This window comes from Oryzias melastigma, linkage group LG3 (assembly GCF_002922805.2).
Source record: "Oryzias melastigma strain HK-1 linkage group LG3, ASM292280v2, whole genome shotgun sequence".
In the NCBI taxonomy this organism is placed as follows: Eukaryota; Metazoa; Chordata; class Actinopteri; order Beloniformes; family Adrianichthyidae; genus Oryzias; species Oryzias melastigma.
The window spans coordinates 17,371,928-17,390,065 of record NC_050514.1 but is presented as its reverse complement, the minus strand read 5'-3'; the positions used below and the strand labels follow the sequence as shown (position 1 = coordinate 17,390,065).

At 38.2% G+C, this 18,138-nt stretch overlaps 1 protein-coding gene across 2 annotated transcripts in view; it reads left to right on the top strand.

Annotated features, from left to right (window-relative positions):
* Nucleotides 1–3,796: 3,796 nt before the first annotated feature.
* mrvi1 (murine retrovirus integration site 1 homolog) overlaps nucleotides 3,797–18,138 on the top strand; it is a 21,035-nt gene continuing 6,693 nt past the window's right edge. Inside the window, exons 1-14 of one of the 2 annotated variants that reach the window (XM_024296307.2) lie at nucleotides 3,797–4,537; nucleotides 5,590–5,689; nucleotides 7,915–7,943; nucleotides 12,427–12,624; nucleotides 15,038–15,144; nucleotides 15,232–15,293; nucleotides 15,589–15,762; nucleotides 15,861–15,941; nucleotides 16,076–16,125; nucleotides 16,328–16,384; nucleotides 16,640–17,080; nucleotides 17,160–17,238; nucleotides 17,537–17,651; nucleotides 17,778–17,808. In XM_024296307.2, the coding sequence (XP_024152075.1) occupies nucleotides 3,911–4,537; nucleotides 5,590–5,689; nucleotides 7,915–7,943; nucleotides 12,427–12,624; nucleotides 15,038–15,144; nucleotides 15,232–15,293; nucleotides 15,589–15,762; nucleotides 15,861–15,941; nucleotides 16,076–16,125; nucleotides 16,328–16,384; nucleotides 16,640–17,080; nucleotides 17,160–17,238; nucleotides 17,537–17,651; nucleotides 17,778–17,808 (2,151 nt within the window). In that variant the 5' untranslated portion in view covers nucleotides 3,797–3,910. Of the gene's footprint in view, nucleotides 4,538–5,589; nucleotides 5,690–7,914; nucleotides 7,944–8,979; nucleotides 9,338–12,426; nucleotides 12,625–15,037; nucleotides 15,145–15,231; nucleotides 15,294–15,588; nucleotides 15,763–15,860; nucleotides 15,942–16,075; nucleotides 16,126–16,327; nucleotides 16,385–16,639; nucleotides 17,081–17,159; nucleotides 17,239–17,536; nucleotides 17,652–17,777; nucleotides 17,809–18,138 lie in introns of those variants that run through there. The other variant, XM_036210221.1, reaches the window with a different exon arrangement.

Sequence of the window (18,138 nt, the reverse complement as noted above, 5' to 3'; positions counted from 1 at the left end):
CGATGTTGGAGCCAGTGGTGTGTCTTGGCCTGACTCGTCTAAAATGCCTGTGAATAGTGAGCTCGCTTTATCTGGTTTAGTATGCGACAATTGTTTTCATCACAGAAAAAAAGGAAATATCTGCGTCTGACATGGTGTCCTTTCAGGACTGGATTCATCATTAACCAAAAGCAAAGCAGCTTCAATGGAGTGTTTCCGGTTGGTTTTCTCATTTGCTTGTATTTTCCACCTATAATCAGTACACGGTCTTCATCAATGCCTAACAGCTCATTTGCTTTCAGGGATGAACAGGATCTGTGGAGCACTGTGGATGAACTGAAGCAAGCTCACCAGCAGCTGAGCAAGCAGAAGAGCAGCCTGTTGAGGATGGTGGCTCAGTGTGAAGACACGAACCTGCAGCTCAGTGTGGAAGTCACCGAGCTGCAGGCACAGCTGGACAGGTGAGAGACTATCTTCCTTGCACAAACAAGGAACCAAATTTCTAAAGCTAAACATCTCATTTTTAACTTTAAAGTAATAGGATGCTGGCTGTCAGTTTGTAATTTATTTGGTCTAGTTTAAAACTTTTCAAAACAGAAACAATTGTTAAGTAAAAGCAACACAGCATTAAATATTTTTTTCTTATTTTTTCTGCTGAAGCAAAGAGATTTTGCAATGTGAACTGTTTTTTGGTGAAAAAGTGGTCCAATTAAAGCTTAAGGAAGCAAAAGAAAAGGCAAAGAGTGCAGCTAAAGTTTCAGGAGGAAGTGGACTGATTCAACAAAGTAGAGCCAAAGAAGAAAATTAAAGTTTATTTGAACCTATAACAATCCCAATAAATGCAGCGTTTTCTCTCTGTGTAATCCTGTCTTCACTACTGTAAGTGCATTCAGTGAAAAACTTGATATTGTAACTGTAGTATTAAAACAAATACATAAAACGGTTCAAAGGCAACTCTAGATTTATTGGTTCACAATTTCCAAACACTTACCAATCGACATGTTTTTAAATACAGGTAATTGTGTACATTTGAAGATGTTTTTTTGTGTTTGTGTGTGGACAGTGCTCAGCGGTCAACACAGGCAGTGAGATTTCTGAAAGACGAACTGGAGGAGACCCAGCAGATTTTAAGAGAAACCCAGGAGAGAGCAGGCAGAACCCAGAGCAGCTTCTCCAAACTGGTACATTAAAGACACCTTCGCCCTCTTGCTACAAGCCAATATTTTATTTTTCACACAGATGCTTATTCTGGTTTGGCTTTTAGAGCAGTGATGTTGAATCTCTCAAAGTTTACGTTAAAAGACTTGAAGACAAGGTGGTCCCAAACCTTCTTCTTTTCTGAAAAAGTAACAGATGTGCTCCATGTCTAAATAGATGTTTTTCATCGACAGAATGAAAAGCTTACTTTTGAAAAGACGAGGGCTGAGGATGACCTGAACAAGTTGAAGAAGATCAACTCAGAGCTGAGGGTTCGTGTGAAACTTTGGTGCGTACTTCTCAGAAAAACAGGTCTGATTTCTGAGTTGAATACTTTGTTCTTGCAGGGTGAACTTGAAGAAACTTTACTCATGCTGATGCTTAGAGGCAGAGAGTTAACAAAGGTCAGTTTGGGATAAATTGTGTGAAAAAACATTTTTTTCACACTATTTTTTTGACTTTTTTCCTCGACTTTGCTTTGAAATGTTTTTGTTCAGAAGGAAATAATCATGGACAAGATGAAGAGCTTTCATGTGGAGAACCACAAAATGATCAAGGTATATTTGAAAAGACCTCTTGTTTAATTTTGTTGCAATTTTTATTTATCTTTGACAAAAAAAAATGTTTATGGCCAAACCACTTTTTTCTTAAGCAGTGACTGTATGTTGGGTTGCAGGGTCTGCAGGCTGAGCTGATGAGGTTACTGGATCACTCACAACAACTTCTTATGAGGTATGTCAGTCCAGAGAAGTCCTGACTCATTTTCTAATTGTCCAAGTTGCCTTACGTTCAGTCTCAAGTAAGAGTAGTAAGTAGATGGAACTAATTGTGCAATTAATTCCACTTTAGATTTAACAAAAAAAGTGTTTAAAAAATTAATAATGAACTTTTTTTCGTTAAAAAATTTAGATTCAAGATTTATCGTATCGTGAGATACGTATCGGGATACTCATCGTATCGCCAGGCTCTTGCCAATACACACCTCTAGTTTTGGTGCCTGAGTGAAAAACAAAACATAATTTAAACATCCTTCTGGCAACACATCTGGATTGTTATGCTTCAGATTTGAAAAAGCAGAACATAACTCAAAACTTTTATCCAAAAATCTACCATCATTTTTCCCTCGGTGATGGTTCATATCTTCTGAGCCAGTTCATCACAAATCTCAGAGGTAAGAATTTCCCCCCACACATAGGAAGGGTCATAAAAAGTGTCAACAACAATTGAACACAGTCATAGAAAGTAAATTATGCAGAGATGAGGTGAACATAAATACTTCCTAATACTGTCATGGTTGTTTTTTTACGAGTTTAATTGGCAGCTGATTGGGTTATTTGTTGCTCAGAAACCACAAAGCGTTTCACAAAAACTTGTTTTACTGTATATCATACTTTAAATTTCCCACAGTTGGACGCTAGTGTACTTTTATGGAAATGAAATAACTCTTTAAGCTTCAAAGACTGTTGTAAAGAAACACGGATTGAGGGATCAAAGAGATGTTTTGACGTTTTCATATGTTCTGAATTTTACTCGACCTTGGATGATGTTTTTCAGTTAGGAGACTTCTCTTTTGGCTTTCAAACCTCCAAACACCTGCTCAGAAAACTGAGCAAAAACAGAGTACCTGTACATGCTATAAAAATATCAAGTACATCTAAGTTAAATTATACTTCATTTTACTAAATTGTTTTTTTATGAATTTTTTAAACTTTGTTTTGATTAAATAATTGTGTTTGTTTACTAGTGCCTTCAACATATATCTTGTGTTTTTTATAGAAATATGATTTTATTGTTTTTCATTCAGTCTTTGTCATTTAATAACTCAGGTGCACTGCAGTGACGAACCCATTTAAAAAACAATAAACTATGTAATATTTCTGCTGTTATGTCCCCATGATTTACAGAGAATTAAAAAACTCCAGATGCTCAAAGTGTTTTGAATTTTAGTGCATTCTGCTTGAAACCGTCAGGTACGACAGACACTGCATCAAACCTCGAGGAGACTTCTGTGTGGATCCTCCAAATCAGCACTCTTTGCAGAGTGAGCTGCAGGACACGCTGCAGGTTAGCACAACTTGTTTTTTCTCGCTCTGTTCTCACGTTCACGGTCTTCCTGTCCCTTCGTCTGCAGCTCCATCACTCAGTTCTAGACGACAGAGGCGCTCCGTCTCTTCAAGCACACGGCGATGACTTTCAGAACATCATCCACAAGAGAGAAGGACCGGTGTGTCCTGAAAGGGTGAAAAGAAAGGACACGAGGGGTGGAGGATGATAATGATTGCATGTGGTGATGAGTGTGAATGAACGTCTCTGCTCTTTCACACGCAGGAGTCAGCAGCTGTAGAGAGGAGGCCTTTTCTTCAGTGCCACCAGTCACAGGCAAACATCAAACAGCAGCTTGTCAGCGCGTATGCCCTTTTTTAACCTCCTTTTCTCCTGTTATGGTAACAGAACGGACATGGTTGATGTTAGTCTCTGTTCTGAGAAGTTCAACTAATAAAAAAAGGATGTCTGGCTTTGACAGAGTATTTATGGACATATCAATTCCATAAGAGTAACTATCTTCTTTGAGGAATGCTCTATGAGAGATAAGTGCAGTTTTAGTGCCCATTGGTGACGACATGACAGTGTGTAAAAGAGATGTTTATAACGTTGTGGTGGTGGTTTCAGGCTGCAGGGGCTGCACAAGCCTGCGTGGGAGGAGAAAGGGGAGAAGGTGGATGAGACCCTGAGCATGTGTGAGAGGGAGCAAAAGAAAATCAAGTCTGAGAGTCGGAGTCAGATCCAGGAGGACAAGACGGTGACTGCAGTGTACTGGTGCCGAGGCCAGAAGGTGGAGAGGAAGGAAGCCAAGGAAATAAAGTTCATCGAGGAGCGGTGTGAGGAAAAAGCAAACGTCTTGCAATCTGAGGAAATCACCAGCGATACAGGCGAGGAGGACTGTCACCTAGGAACCCCTCAGAGATCTGGACCAGAGTGTGCTGAGCGAAGAAACTCCAGCAGAGCTCTGGGAATACAGGAGAAAAACTCAAGGAGGCGAGAGGCAGGTCTGGCTTTGGAGAAGGAGGTAAAGGATCAGAGGGTAAAGCCCCTGGAGATCCCAACCTCAGAGCGAGAACAAACGCAGATGCAGGAGACCACAGACGGCTTTTTGGCTACACTCAAGAGGATGGAGGCGATAGTCAGCAGCGCTTTGGAGACAGCCGAGCTGGTGCGGCAAGGTGAGCAGAGGGTGATCCAGGTAAGGCAGAAGATGGAAAGCATCACTCAGAGGGTCCAGGAGGCTGTGGGCCAAGCTGCCAGTACTGACAAGAAGCTGAAAACTCTGGAGGCCTGGGTCAATGAAAAGACTCCCACTCAGGTCTGCTTCTCGAAAAACTGCACTTGTGTTTACTTTTATTGAACTAAAACTTGTGAAACACACAAAAAAGGTTTTATAGAAATATTAGAACATTTTAAACTGTGCTATTTAAATTTAAATTTGCTGTTATCATATTTATCCCAAACCCTCTGGCATGTAATTTCACAATATGAACTTGGAGACTTTAAAGTTTCCTGATTTGACATGTTAAGCTACGGACACATCAGGCATGTGACATGCGTTCGAGAGCGCACATTTAGCCTCATGGTGTTCACACTGGACAAGCAGGGAGGGGCTGCTTCTCCTTTTGATTTTTTACTGTTTACTACCACGTCTCCCCCTCCTACAGTGGGAAAGAAGTTTGGTGCAAAATTTCAAAGTGGTGCAAATCTCGTGAATCTTGCTCCAGGCTTTTTCCTTTCACAGCTCTAATCTGATATATGAAAGACTTGGTGTCATACAATTCTGGCACAAACTATAATTATTGAATATTTTTAAAAATCTGGCACGTCTGTGAATTAAAAGGGACAATATCTGTACGTCACTGCCAAATCTGAGTCCCTGATTGGTCATAGTTCCACCTGGTTTAACTTTTATGTTCAACAGATTGTATGTACAGCCTGAAAACAGTTGTAAAAACTTGTGCATGTTTTGAACGTAGAAGCCCGAAACGGACTTTCACACATGTCTACATAGACTTTTCATTGGAAGTGGCTGCTTGAACGTGTAATGTCGACGGTGGTGTAGCTTTTTATGTAGAAAAGGATGCAAAAATTGTCAAAGTGCTTTAAAGCCATTTTTAAACTTGAATACATTTCTTGCAGCTTTGACATCTCACAATAATTTCTAACAACTCCTTTGTCATTATTTTGGGTTTTTTTTAATATTTTGTACTGGTCAATAATTAGTTATATGCTTATCTGTTTCGACTTATGGAGAAAAATGCATTATAAAAACTTGACTTTTTGTACCAGCTTCTCTAACCTCTTCAAAGTTAAACATAAAACTTTTATCGTCACTGGCAAACAGTAATTAAGTCTTTTTGTCTGAAGTCTTCAGATCTGGGAGTGTCGCCTGTTATTGAGATGGACAGCAACAAGCCGCCTCCTGAATGTCCAGAAGCCGCAGCGTCTCTGCAGCTGTCCGTGCACGGTACATGACAGAAACATCTTCAGTGTTATTGTGGTAATAGCATACACAGTTAGACAGAGATTAATTAAAGCTGCCTTCTTTTCTAGGGGTAATCCCCGAGATCTCTGAAAATAGACGGAATATTTACACTGCATCCAAGCACTGCAGAGAGCAGGGGGTTTAAGTCATTTATCAGAATTGGCCACCATGAACATTGTTATACTTATGCAAATACAATGATATATGTGCATTGGCAAATTCATTTTTTAGGGGCACAACCTTATTTTTCTTCTTCTTTTTTTGTTACGACAGAACCAATAGTTTACTGGAGTGCACAGCAAAATAAAAATATATAAAAAAAATCAAAATTCTTGAAAAATTAAACACATTTTCTAGGGGTTTAATGATTAATCATTTAATTCCTAAAATCCAACCAGATTGATGAGGTATCAAATTGAATCAAATCGACCTAAAAACGACCAAGTGCCTTCACAGAGGACAACACACATGTGATGTCAGCAAAAAATGATCAAATCCTCATTACAGTCCAATGTGTGGAAACACTTTCAATTTTGCAAAGATGTGACAATACAGTGTGGTATAATATTTGAATAATATTCTGTTTGTATTATTTTGATGAGGAAAAACAACAGTAGGCTGAACTTTATGAAACTAAAATGTGAATAGATTTGATATTAATTCTTGTTCACTTGTTTGTTTGTACACATATTTAATGTACACTTGATTATCTTGCAAGAAATACAAAAAATCTGGAAAACTTCAGTTCAGTACCAGGTATTTATATCTGAGTCAGACTGTCCTGGATTGATTTTAGATCAGTGAATTGGATCATTCAAAGTGAACCAATATTGACAACAAATCATTACTTGTAACACTTCTAATATATTCTATATAATATACATCTGTTAAATGTGTTGTGTTTTTATCAGCAAAGCTCATTCAAAAGTAGCTTAATTTTGGGTCAATTTTTCAGGATTTTTCTGTGCTAGTAAAAAAAAAAAAAGAGACCCAATCAGATAGTTTGGTGTTTTCCCTTGTTGAAATAACTCTGTCTACTTTTGAATCTTTATTGAAATTATTATTTTTTGATGTTTGGGAGAGTTATGCTGCATAGCTAAGGTTCATGAATACAGCAAGAGCCTTAGAGGGGAGAAATCACACTTGAACAGACTTGTTCAGTTGTTTTACTTTATAGCTTAAGGGTTACAGAGTACAAAGTCATTCTGAATGAGAACATTTTGCTAAGCAAATGAAGCTGCATCCTAACATCCAAAATACAGCAACAAGATACACAAAAGATAGTTTATATAATGTTGTTGCTGTCACCAAAATTACATCACAGCTGAAAAGTGAAGAGAGGCTCTTTTCTTTTCTTAATTATTTTATTATTGAAACTGATCAACACCATTTGATTGACAAAACACATAAAGCATGCAAATACAATAAATAGTTACAAGAGGGCATATGAGGATGATTGCAACTCAGCCATTTCTGGATACGGTTGAACGTTCAGGCCAGGTTTGCTCTCAGTGGAAGCTTTTCCCCAGGAGAGGATGCTTGGTTAACCCTAAAAGCTTAGCACTAAAATACCTTATATTAAGGACGCTGAACTACGTTTGCTCATAAATTATTAATTAATATCATCTTGTGAACATTTTAAATTGATGCAAGTATCACCAAATGAAATATTGTGATACATATTGCTGAATCAATTTCTCCCTACACCCCTAATAACAACCTAATTAGCAGTAGATTCATTGTTGTTAAGACATAACAGTACTTAATGCTACATCTGGATTTTACTGGTATTTTTTTGCGTGTTGTTACAATGCAAGCCTTTCCCTGAGAGCCCCTAAAGCTGACGACAAGAGCTTTCAACCAGCGGATCAAGCACCTCATGTGCTTGAGACGGTTGCCAGGTAATTGTTGCCCTGCGTTATAAAGGCAGGTTAGGTGGAAAACTTCTTAAAGCGGGAAGGTATAACAGTTTTGTCAGTCAAATGAGTACCATGCTCTGGACATCAACCTCACAGCACAGACAAGAAAATCTGCTGCTTCCACAATTGCTTTTTCTCTTTGAATTCATCACAAACACACACACTCAGTCTCCTTCTCACTTGCGTTTTTAATTTCTCTTTTTTGAAACTGTCCCTTGACATTTGCATTGCACATGCCTTCCTGTTAAATGCAAATCACCTGTTTCCACTGTGTGTCTGCTCAAACAGGTGCCACAGACCGAGACAGCTGCAGCGAGGTAAGGCCCACTCCTGCTTTCTGTGGAAAATACTATTCAATTACTAATACTGCTGTTACACTGCTGTGTTTGGTGGACGATTTATGGTTTATTAGGTCTTACAAAGCATGAACTTCTGCTTCCAAAAACAAATATTTACCCACTTTATTGTTGGTCAAGATATAGTCACAAACGTAAACAAAAATGTACAAGGTAAAGGGAACATTTTTTAAATGAATCTGTAGATTTCTTGAAGATTACATTAGATTATATTGTAAATTTAGCCCTTGTCTAATTGGTAACTAGTCATTTTTATTAATTGTTTTTTATTTGTTTTGCTTTCTGGGGAGCCTCTTAAATCCTAATCGTGTTTTATTTTGCAAGAAGTCACATGATAGTCCCAAAAAGTATATAAAATATTAATATAAATCATAAACGTTGTGCTTTGTTCATTTGTGGAATTTGATGTTTTTGCACTATCGTCAGCTAATTAGAAACATTGTCTTTTATTCTTTACATATGCACATACAACATTTTTCAAATTAAAAGCATGGATTTCATTAAGTCAGCAATTTGCGATCATGCTTTTAGACATTTCCTTGTTACTTTTAAACTGGCATCAAAGGAGTTTTAAAAAGCTCCGTCTCCTAATTGAATAAGAGAAACATTCAAGTTCCTTGTAAGAATCCAACAGTTTTCATGAAGCTGCAGTATTGAATGAGGTCTTCTGATGTTAATTAAGGCTGTGATTCTTTAATTTGCTGTAGCTCAGCTCGCTTTTCAAGACAATGCCACCTCTGTGCTCCTTTCCCCCCTCTTGACATTTTAGATGATAGCAGCACTCAAAACATGAACCTATTGGCAGTCAAAAGGAGCACAAAAGACAGAAGTTTTGACAGAGCTGATTACTACAAAATAAAGGATCTCAGCTCTTGGAAGTGAATTAATCAATTTTTCCTATCTAGCAAAGTATGGACAGACACAATTTATCTATCGCTCTTGCATAAACATGCTCCGTATGCGAACGCATCACCACTCCTTTCACGTAACAAAAAGGCAAACCTCAAAAAAAGAATCAACATAAAAATGTTTTTTTTTACTTTCTTCATATCTGAAATGAGAGATGATCAGTGGAGCAGCAGGCTGAGAACACACATGCACACACACCACAGCAGCGCATAGAGCCCTTCTCCTTAAATGGTCAAAGCTCCCAGGAGTGAAACAGAGGCTGCTGCTGAAAAAAGACAGGGAACGGTTGGGACGGGAGAAGGAAGGAGAAGTCCTGAGGATTGTGGAGCTTTCAAGGGAAAAGAGCTGAAAGTGACAGCTTGACTGTGGGAAGTCAGTCTGTGTGGGGAGAGATCAGCCGGTGTATGTGTGTGTGCTTCGCCACAGCACTGTGGCATTGGACTCAGGTAAAGTGCATGCTCCCTGTGTTCATGTTCAGATGGCGTCTGCATGAATCTGTGGGGTCTTAGTGGGTGATCGGACAATAAGTTCTCAGCTGCGTCTGACGTGTATGAAGCTGTTTACAGTCTTACTTTTTACAGATGCTGCTCTTCTCTCCATCTCCTAGATGTGTGATGTGTATTCCCCAAACTGTGTGAAAGGGATCCACTTTATTGATCGTCTCTGTGTACACTGTCTTTTTTTCTTTCTCACACTTCCTCTGACATGTTATCTCAGATCGCGCCTCAGGGTAACCACTTCCTCAAATGTCCCCGCACTCTGTGCCTCACACAACCAAATTTTAAACAAGTCTGGCACAAGGAAATGGCCTTATGTAACAAATTAGAAGAAGGAGGGTGCAGGACCCCTCTTCTCACTCGCAGGACAGAAACATCTTGGCTGGATTGAAACAGGAAATATTTTTTAGCTCTGACAGTTAAACTGGACATTAACTTTTTTTGTATCTTTCTTTGCATAGATTCAGCTTCAGGGGGTAGATTTCCTCTGGGTTAAAGCTTCTGTCCCCCACAGGAAAGCCTCTGACTGATTCAATTACTTTGCAATATTCATCCGAGCTTTCACCGAGCCCCCTGCAGTGTAAGCTGGCACCTCAGTTTGAACCTTTTGGAACAGCATAGTTTTTTTTTTTTTTTTTTTTGTCTGTTTCATGAAAAGTATGATAAATAAACCTCAATAAAACAGTCATCTTGCACTCCAAAATTGATGTTTACATTTTTTAATTTGTGAGCCAAATACACAGCAAGAAATTAGTCTTGTATTGTATTTCTTTGTAGTTGTTGCCGCATTAAAACAATTACATATTTAAAAATCTGATAAAAGTAATTAGTCAAAACTCTATAAACTTGTGGGTTGACAAATATTCAGTGACTAACCCATTTATATGTTCATCTTAGACTCACACCAAATGTTTTGCTCTACATGACAGTATAATCCTTGAATCTTGGCGAAGTGAAGCTCTTGCAGAAGTTGATTCAGTCCTTCAGGACATTGTTCTTGTCGTCAGGAAATATAGCAGCAGCTCACTGGGATACTGTTAAACAAGCCATTTCCTCCCCAGTGACTCACGGCCTCTCTGTCCCTATATGTTCCCAAGAACTTGTCATGTCGGCGGTGACGTTGACCAGCCCCTGCTTTATTTTAGTCTTCGGTTCCCCAGAGGATTTGTCTGGTGTGCAGCAAATTAAAGAAGCAGGTCAGATTAGGAGTAGTCTCACCTGCAGCATTCATACAAACTATTGACACATTAAAAATAAGTTTGCAAACTTGTTGAACGAGCTTGTACACATTTTGGGTGTGCTGTGATCCTAGAAACGTGTACTTGGATTTGCATAAATTTGCTTCCCGGTAGGGAAGAGCTGTGTGTTGAAGCAATGATTCACAGTAGCTGCAGTTGTAATATTTCATTAAATCAAGCAAAGTTTCCCTTTAGCTGAGCAAACCAAACAACCAATGCTAAAATTAAAAAAAGTGCAGAGTGTTTCCTATTTTTAGTTATTACAGGAACTGTGTTGCAACAGATTTACAATGAAGATAACCCTGTTTTTCTTTGTCTCAATGATAAACGTTGTTTTATTACTTCCTGCTCACTTTCAGTCTCTATTGAGCTGATCTAAGACGTTCTCGCTGATTAGCTTCAAGTACCAACTCCACAGAGACAGTTCTAGCCTTCAGTAAGCCTCTATAATGTGTGCACTCCTCACAATTTTATATAACAAACCAACCAGTCCTTCTGTTTGTCTTACACTGTCCCACGGGGAATCATTTGCTCAGTCACATTGCGTGCAGAAGAGTGTCAGGACAAGCCAGTGCGTCTGAATGATTGCTTGCAGTCGGAACATAAACTTCCAGATAATAAAAGTTGTATTTTTTGTTCTTTTTTTGAATTTGCTTTAACAACTGTGTATTTTTTTATTTGAACGTATAGTCCTATACATTTTACCAAATGATTAAATGCTCTAATTAAATAATTAGAATTAAAAAACAGCCAAAGCAAAGAAAATAAAAACAAACTTTTATAGTTTGATAAACCTTTACAGTTAACTAAGTATTTTTTGTTACATTTTTATGTTTGAAGTCTAAATGCTCAACTAAATGCTGTGTCTTGCTGTGGGTTTGCTCCAGAACCAGATGATTATGAAAACAAATGGCTCGCAGTAATCCAACACGATGTATAGTTTTTGTACAAGCCTCTCCCTTTTCAAATCTTTGCTTATCTAGGCAGAATTTGCACACGAGCCTCCCTTGTGTCTGCGTGGGGTTTTCTGCAGGTACTTTGGTTTCCTCACTCAGTCTGAAACCATGCATGTAAACACGGTAGCCAAATTTGCATTTACCTGTGTCACATTTTTGTTACCCTTACAGGCCTCCAACTGGGGTTAAGCTCCGGCAAACTTTATGATTCTGGTCATGACTGAGCAAGAGTTGAAAAACTAAGTGTGGATGATCAATTATCCTAAAATAACCGTAAATAGAACTATGAACATAAGTGGTTTTGTGTAGTCTTATGATAAAACCAGCACCCTGCCCAGTGTGAACCCAGTTTGATGAGAAACTCCCTACTGAAACTTTAAACAAGAAGAAGTGGAAATACAGTTAGAAGAGTCTTCCTTTTAGATTTTTTTTGTGATATTACAATTAGAAGTACATATCTATCAATAGTCTTTTTAAAGAAACACACAACTGTGATTGCATCTAATTAAAAAGATACATAATTTGAAGCATTTTTGTTTGTACAAGTGATTGAAACTTCCACTTTTGTGTAAGACTTGATAAGTGGAAGAGGGACTATTCTAGTTTTAAGCATTCCTAATGAGTTTGTTACAGCCCATTGCACAGGAAGATGAAGAAGCTATTTTGGGATTTGTTTCTGATGTAACCGTGGGGTTTGCTCATTTAGCCAGAGCTGGAAAGGAGGGGCTATTTTTTTATAATTCTACAGTCGAATATCAAGTGGAGATAGGGAAATGTTTCCCTTATCGTCCCCTTTTGAACGTGCTTCAATAGATGGGTTCATTATTTCTTCCTGGTCTTACAGTTCTGGCAAGAAGAGAAACGTTTGCTGCCGGAGTCTCCTCCTCGTCAGAAAGGGGATCTTAACCTTAAGAGAAGCTGTGACGTCGAAAGGCCTTTTGGGTTCCGGAACACCGGCCCCTCACTCATTATGCCCACACTGCCCGAGGAAGACGAGGAATCTCCAGAAGAGATGGACAGCTCCTCCAGCTCTCCCAGAACCGTGAGTTCTGTCCCATTCACAAGCACATTTTCATGATCTATTTGGATGTAAGATCAAAGGCCAAGACAGATGCTTCTAAAGTCTGACCTATGAAAAAAGTTTATAAATGCTTATTGAATGGGATGATTTTAAGAGTTGAGCACTATGTCATTTTATTCAACCAAAAATGCTTTATTTCTGCTGTTTGTCAAACTGAAGCACGGCTGTGCAGACAAACAAACAGAAGCTAGCCATGTCATAAACTGAAGTAATGGCATTTGAATTGGTGCATATTTTACTGTTATGGCTTTATGCTGAATTAACTCCCTCACAATGTTTATAAATGAATCTCGTTTCGCCGATTCCTGGGATGATTTACAGTCAGTCTTTGAAGACTATTAGCCTTTCCTCATGAATCTCCCGGAGCAGAAGCGCCGTAGAGGTCTTCAGAAAGGATGAGAGGAATTTCAAAGCACACAAGCTAAATCAGTAAAATCAGCTGAGGTTTAAGGGCTTTTCTGCTTTTTAAGGGAGGCCATTTTTGTTCTTTGGCCTGGATTCCAAGTCTCAACAAAATGGCAGCTTGAAGTCCTTTGAGAGTTTTTTGTGACTCAAAGTCCAAGTTTGGAAAGTTTCTTAAAACGGCTATATTCTGACTTATCTTAACCCTGAAGTTTATTTAAATGAATAAAATTAAAGAAAATATTTATGCATTATTCAAATTAACCATGATATATTTTTTTTATTTCTGCATTTTAATTTTCAAAAATTACAAGTACTCACCATGTTCGAGCACAGCATTTACATTATTAACAGCATCTAAAATTGAATTTAAAAACATGAGGAAAGTTCCATATTTTCAGGGATTCCAACTAGAAAAAATATTCTTAAATAACTTTTCCAGATTAAATAATAAATGACGGAACATTTTTAAACATATTTTAATATACGGCATTGTATCTGTGGCCTAATTTTAAAAGTGTGTGTAAAATGTACAGAACATATGAGGCAGTATTAACTGATGTCCGGCGATGTGACAAAAAGGCGTCGTTACTACTTCCACTGATTATCCCATAAACAAAATATATTTAATGCATGTCATATAAAGTAAAGAGTTCTTCAAAAAATACCAAAACAGTGTCATCTGAATATTTAATTACTTCATAACTGCAAAAAAATGACAGATGGACTTTTTGGTTGCAAAACTGGAATGGGTTTATCTTTCTAAGGAACTGGATGTACTAGAAACTATAAATAAATAACTTTCACAAACCTATAATCAATATCTGCTTAAGTCTGCTGGATTCAATCCCAGGAGAAAGAAAGGCTACATCCAGGAGATTGCTGATCCACTATGCATAGTAATTATTTTTCATAAAAAATATATTAAAATGTTTAAACTGTGCTCTTTTGATGCTTCAAGTTACTGAAATTGTATTTACACTTTTAAAACACTGGGTTATATCTTTAATCCAATACTTAAGTTATTAAGTTAAGGTATGTTTTGAGCTATACCTAATTTTTGGGTTATAGTGTTTTAATTTGAACCCATCTTATGTTTTTTTCCAGAGGTTTTTGTTTTTCCTGAATTATAATAACCCAGAAAAAGTTAGTCCCTTTTTAACCTCATAGTTGGGTTAAAAACAATTCAATTTTTGAGTTATTTTTAGCTTTAGAGTTTTTAGTGTGTGGATGTTTTTAGTTATTTTAAATGTTATCTTTTCAACTGAAAATCTGTGACTTTTTCAAATCTGTTGTAACTTTTTGTCTACTTCCTGCTCTGCCATTTGAAGTTATTTACTGAGAGCAAGCGTAAAGGCTTTGGATCATTTCAAGGAAGAAACCTTTAGTCCGTTCCTAGAACTGCATACTTGTGTAGCTAGAGTTTTTTTGTCCATATCATAAAAAAAAATAATAATAATAAAAAAATGTTGAAAAACAAATGTTTGAAATGGTAAACTAACCAGCATAGAGAGCAGAACCCGAGCTTGATGTATGATTATAACAACAAAATAAATAGGAAACAAAGTTATGAAGAACTCCTTCAAAAAATGTACCATTGCAAAGGTAAGTCGTTACATCTGTGCCATAGCTGCTGTAGTGAGCAAGAAGAACAAAGACCTGATTGCTAAGAGGACAGGTATTTTCATATATTTGAAACCCAACTGGTGTACTGTGGGATTAACAGGAAAATAAGTGCCAACGCAACCTTTTTCCAAATGCAAATCTTACACTCTAAAAGATCCCCGCATGTTGTGTTGCAGAATTTACATTGGAATTCAGATTACAGCACAGTGCTTAGAGTCCAGTCAGCTGTGAGTGGATTTGATGCCACCAAAATAAAAATGTTCAAAAGTTTCAGAAAGTAGGGGAACCTAAGCATTGGAATAATCTGTTTCAAACAAATGCACGTTTTGTTGTTTTTTCTTTACAGTCCACACCCAGTGAAGGCCGAGCTATTGTGTTTGCAGCCCCCACGATCATCTACCCCCAGCAGGTCACTGCTGAACAAGTCGATAGGCATTCTTTGGAGCAGGCCAGGTAAAATAGCTTTAACTCAAACCATGATATTTTTATTTATATATATATTTTTTTATCTCTGGATAACATTTATTGTCCCTCTATCAGACCACACAGTCCCAGAGCTAGGCTGGCCAGGAAGCCCTCTGGAGGACCCATCACCACAGTTGGTGGGTAGATCCCATAAATACCCCCAGACATTTTGCAGCTGTAATTACTAAAAATAAACACTGTGAGAACAATTTCTGGCCGCCCAGCATCAAATTAAAGACACCCACTGGGAGGAACTTTTTTTTTAGGGATATTTTTGATTATTACGTTTTTTTAAATAAACTTTTTAATAAAATGTCAAATCACGATGAGCTATTTTGTCAACAATCTGTAAAGGATCTAGAAAAAAAAGAAAAAAGGGAGTTAGTTCCCCCCTGAAGCCTGCAGAGGGTGTAATCATCTCCCTCTGTACAGACAGCACAGGGAATGTGATTGACCTGCTGAGAGATCCCCTGCCTGAGCCACAGCTGTCCGAAGAGGATCGACAGAAGAACCTCGAGCTGCTGGAGCAGGCTAAGAAGGTCAGCGATCGCTTCCTGTCTCGCCGAGGACGCAGATCCACCAGCAGTCTCACAGAGTCCCCCACAGGTGCAGAAACTCACATGTACTCCACAGAATAAATATTGCTAAATTAAATTCCATTTCCGTCTTTGATTGCAACTAACATACATGACTTTCCCACACAGTTCTTTCTCCTTGCCCAACTCCTCCATCATCCTCCCCATCTTCCTCAAGGAGCAGCTCAGTAATTGTGGCCCCTCAAACCGGTCTGTCTCTTAGACATCCACATATCTATTTCTAGAAATATAGTGTTCTAGATTCAATGGATGACCTTCAACTAACAACCTGAAGCTATGAAATCCTTGTTTTTGTTTTGTAAAACCGTGTTCTGCTCTTTCAGTTGCAGCGAGCTCAGATACGACCCATGTCAGCTCCCAGTCGGCCTTTCAGGTTAATCCTTTTTGTCTTAACAAAGCAGGAATAGTTAAAAAATATTGTCTCAAAAGTTCATTTTAAGTGTTCATTTATTTTAGTTATTTTTCTGAAAATGTTGTGCTTTTTAGCCCTTAAATTGCATGGCTTAATAACAAGAAAGCTTCCTTAGTCAATTATTATTGATCTGAGTAAATGTTTTTGTTTTTTTCTGCTGCAGCATCGTGATGTGCCGCTGGTGAGGGAACAGTCTGATTCAAAGAACAAGGATCTAGAGGTTAGATTGACAGACTCCCCACATAAATTCCCATCTGCACACAAATGACTTAAACTCAAACTAGAAGCACCAATATGAGTGAAAAATAATTTGTGATTGCAGTATTAAAAATAAAGTAACTGCAACTGCTAAGGTGAATCCAAAGTTAAAAGGAAAATCAATTTGATTTAGCATCAAACATCCTCTTCGAAGCATTTAAATATTTGTGAATTGTTTTATAATAAAATGTTTTATTTCTTTGCTGAACTGGAGCAGCTGCTGGTGGAGTGGAAGCCCTCAGAGAAAAGGAAAGTGTCTTCTGGGACTCTAACGCCTCGGTTTGCCGTCCAGAAGGAGAACTCCGACCTCGCTGTGCCCAAGAGTACTTCACCACTTAGCAAAGTAGATGAAGTTTCAGGCCGAAACCCAAACCAAGCACCTGCCACTGGGGTGGCCAAGCCTGTCCCCAGGCCCCCTACTCAGCAAGCCCCCTGCACAGCAGAGATTAAGACAATTGGGGCCTTTCCACCTCTGATGAGAGCTGTTTCCTGGGACGCCGTAGGCAGCATCAATGCCAGAAACGGATCCCCGAGTTTTCCTCCAACACTTGAAGAGCCGCTCTCAGATGAGCCCCGGGAAGCTGCGTTCAAGTCCTCAGGGTACAAGGATTTCCCCACACAGCCGGGGGGCGTGCGCAAACTGACAAAGCTCCGAGAGGTAAAAAACGCATTCTGTAAGCCCCTTGAAGGGATTTTTTTCTTGTGTTTCTGCATCATAAGTGTGTTTGTGTCCACAGGAGCACAAGTTGATGCGTAATCAGAGTATAGTGGGGTCAAAGTTACCAGAACTTAGTGAAGCTACAGAACAGGAAAAAGGTAATAACTTCTTTCTGATTTTGTTTTAAGATAAAGATGCAAAGATGTAAATGAAACACACAGCATTACAACACATAAAAATCAGTTTTTCATGAAATGATCTGCTTTGTTTTTTAAATGCATTTTCATTGTCTAGCAGTAGATGGCATGATTGTTAAAGCAAAAGCAACCCATTCAGCACCTATGAATAAGAAGCTAAGCTTTTGGTAGATTTCAATTAAACAGACCATAATAACATTTAACTTGCATAAAGAAATTAATAAACTATGTTTTGTTGCTTTTTTGTGTGTGTCTACAGGAACTTTATTATCTTCAAAGTCAGGCAGCATCGAGGAGGGGAAGGAGAATGCCATGCCAAATATTTCTGATGTGATGCTGAGAAAACTCAAACTCCATCGAGGTTTGCCAGGCTGGTGGGTAACGAACCATTTTTAAGTTAATTATTTAATAGTCAACAATCGAATTTTACTGCCTGGTTTTTACTTAGCAGGCACTCAATTTTTCTCTAATTGACAATAATTTCTTCTGTTTCATTCTAGTGCCCCCCCACTTAGTGAAAAAGAAGTGGAGGTAGGAACTTCTTCTGAGCAAACAAACGACTGTTTTAGTCTTAGTGGATTTATGTGTTTTTCCTTTTTATATTGGACATGTTTATGCAAAAGATAACACTTTTAGCGCAGGTATCTGATATTTGCAAGTTGCTTGACTTTAAAATCAAATGATTGAGTGAAGAAAAATATCGTTAGTGAGAAAACATTATGGAAATTAGAGGGTTTTTGGTCAGCAGACAATTGATAATTTAAGTCAGGCCACAGTGCTGTACAGGTTGTCACTGGTGAAACAAAAAAAATGCTTCGGTCCCCATGATTTACCACTGGATCATAAAATTGACAGAATCAA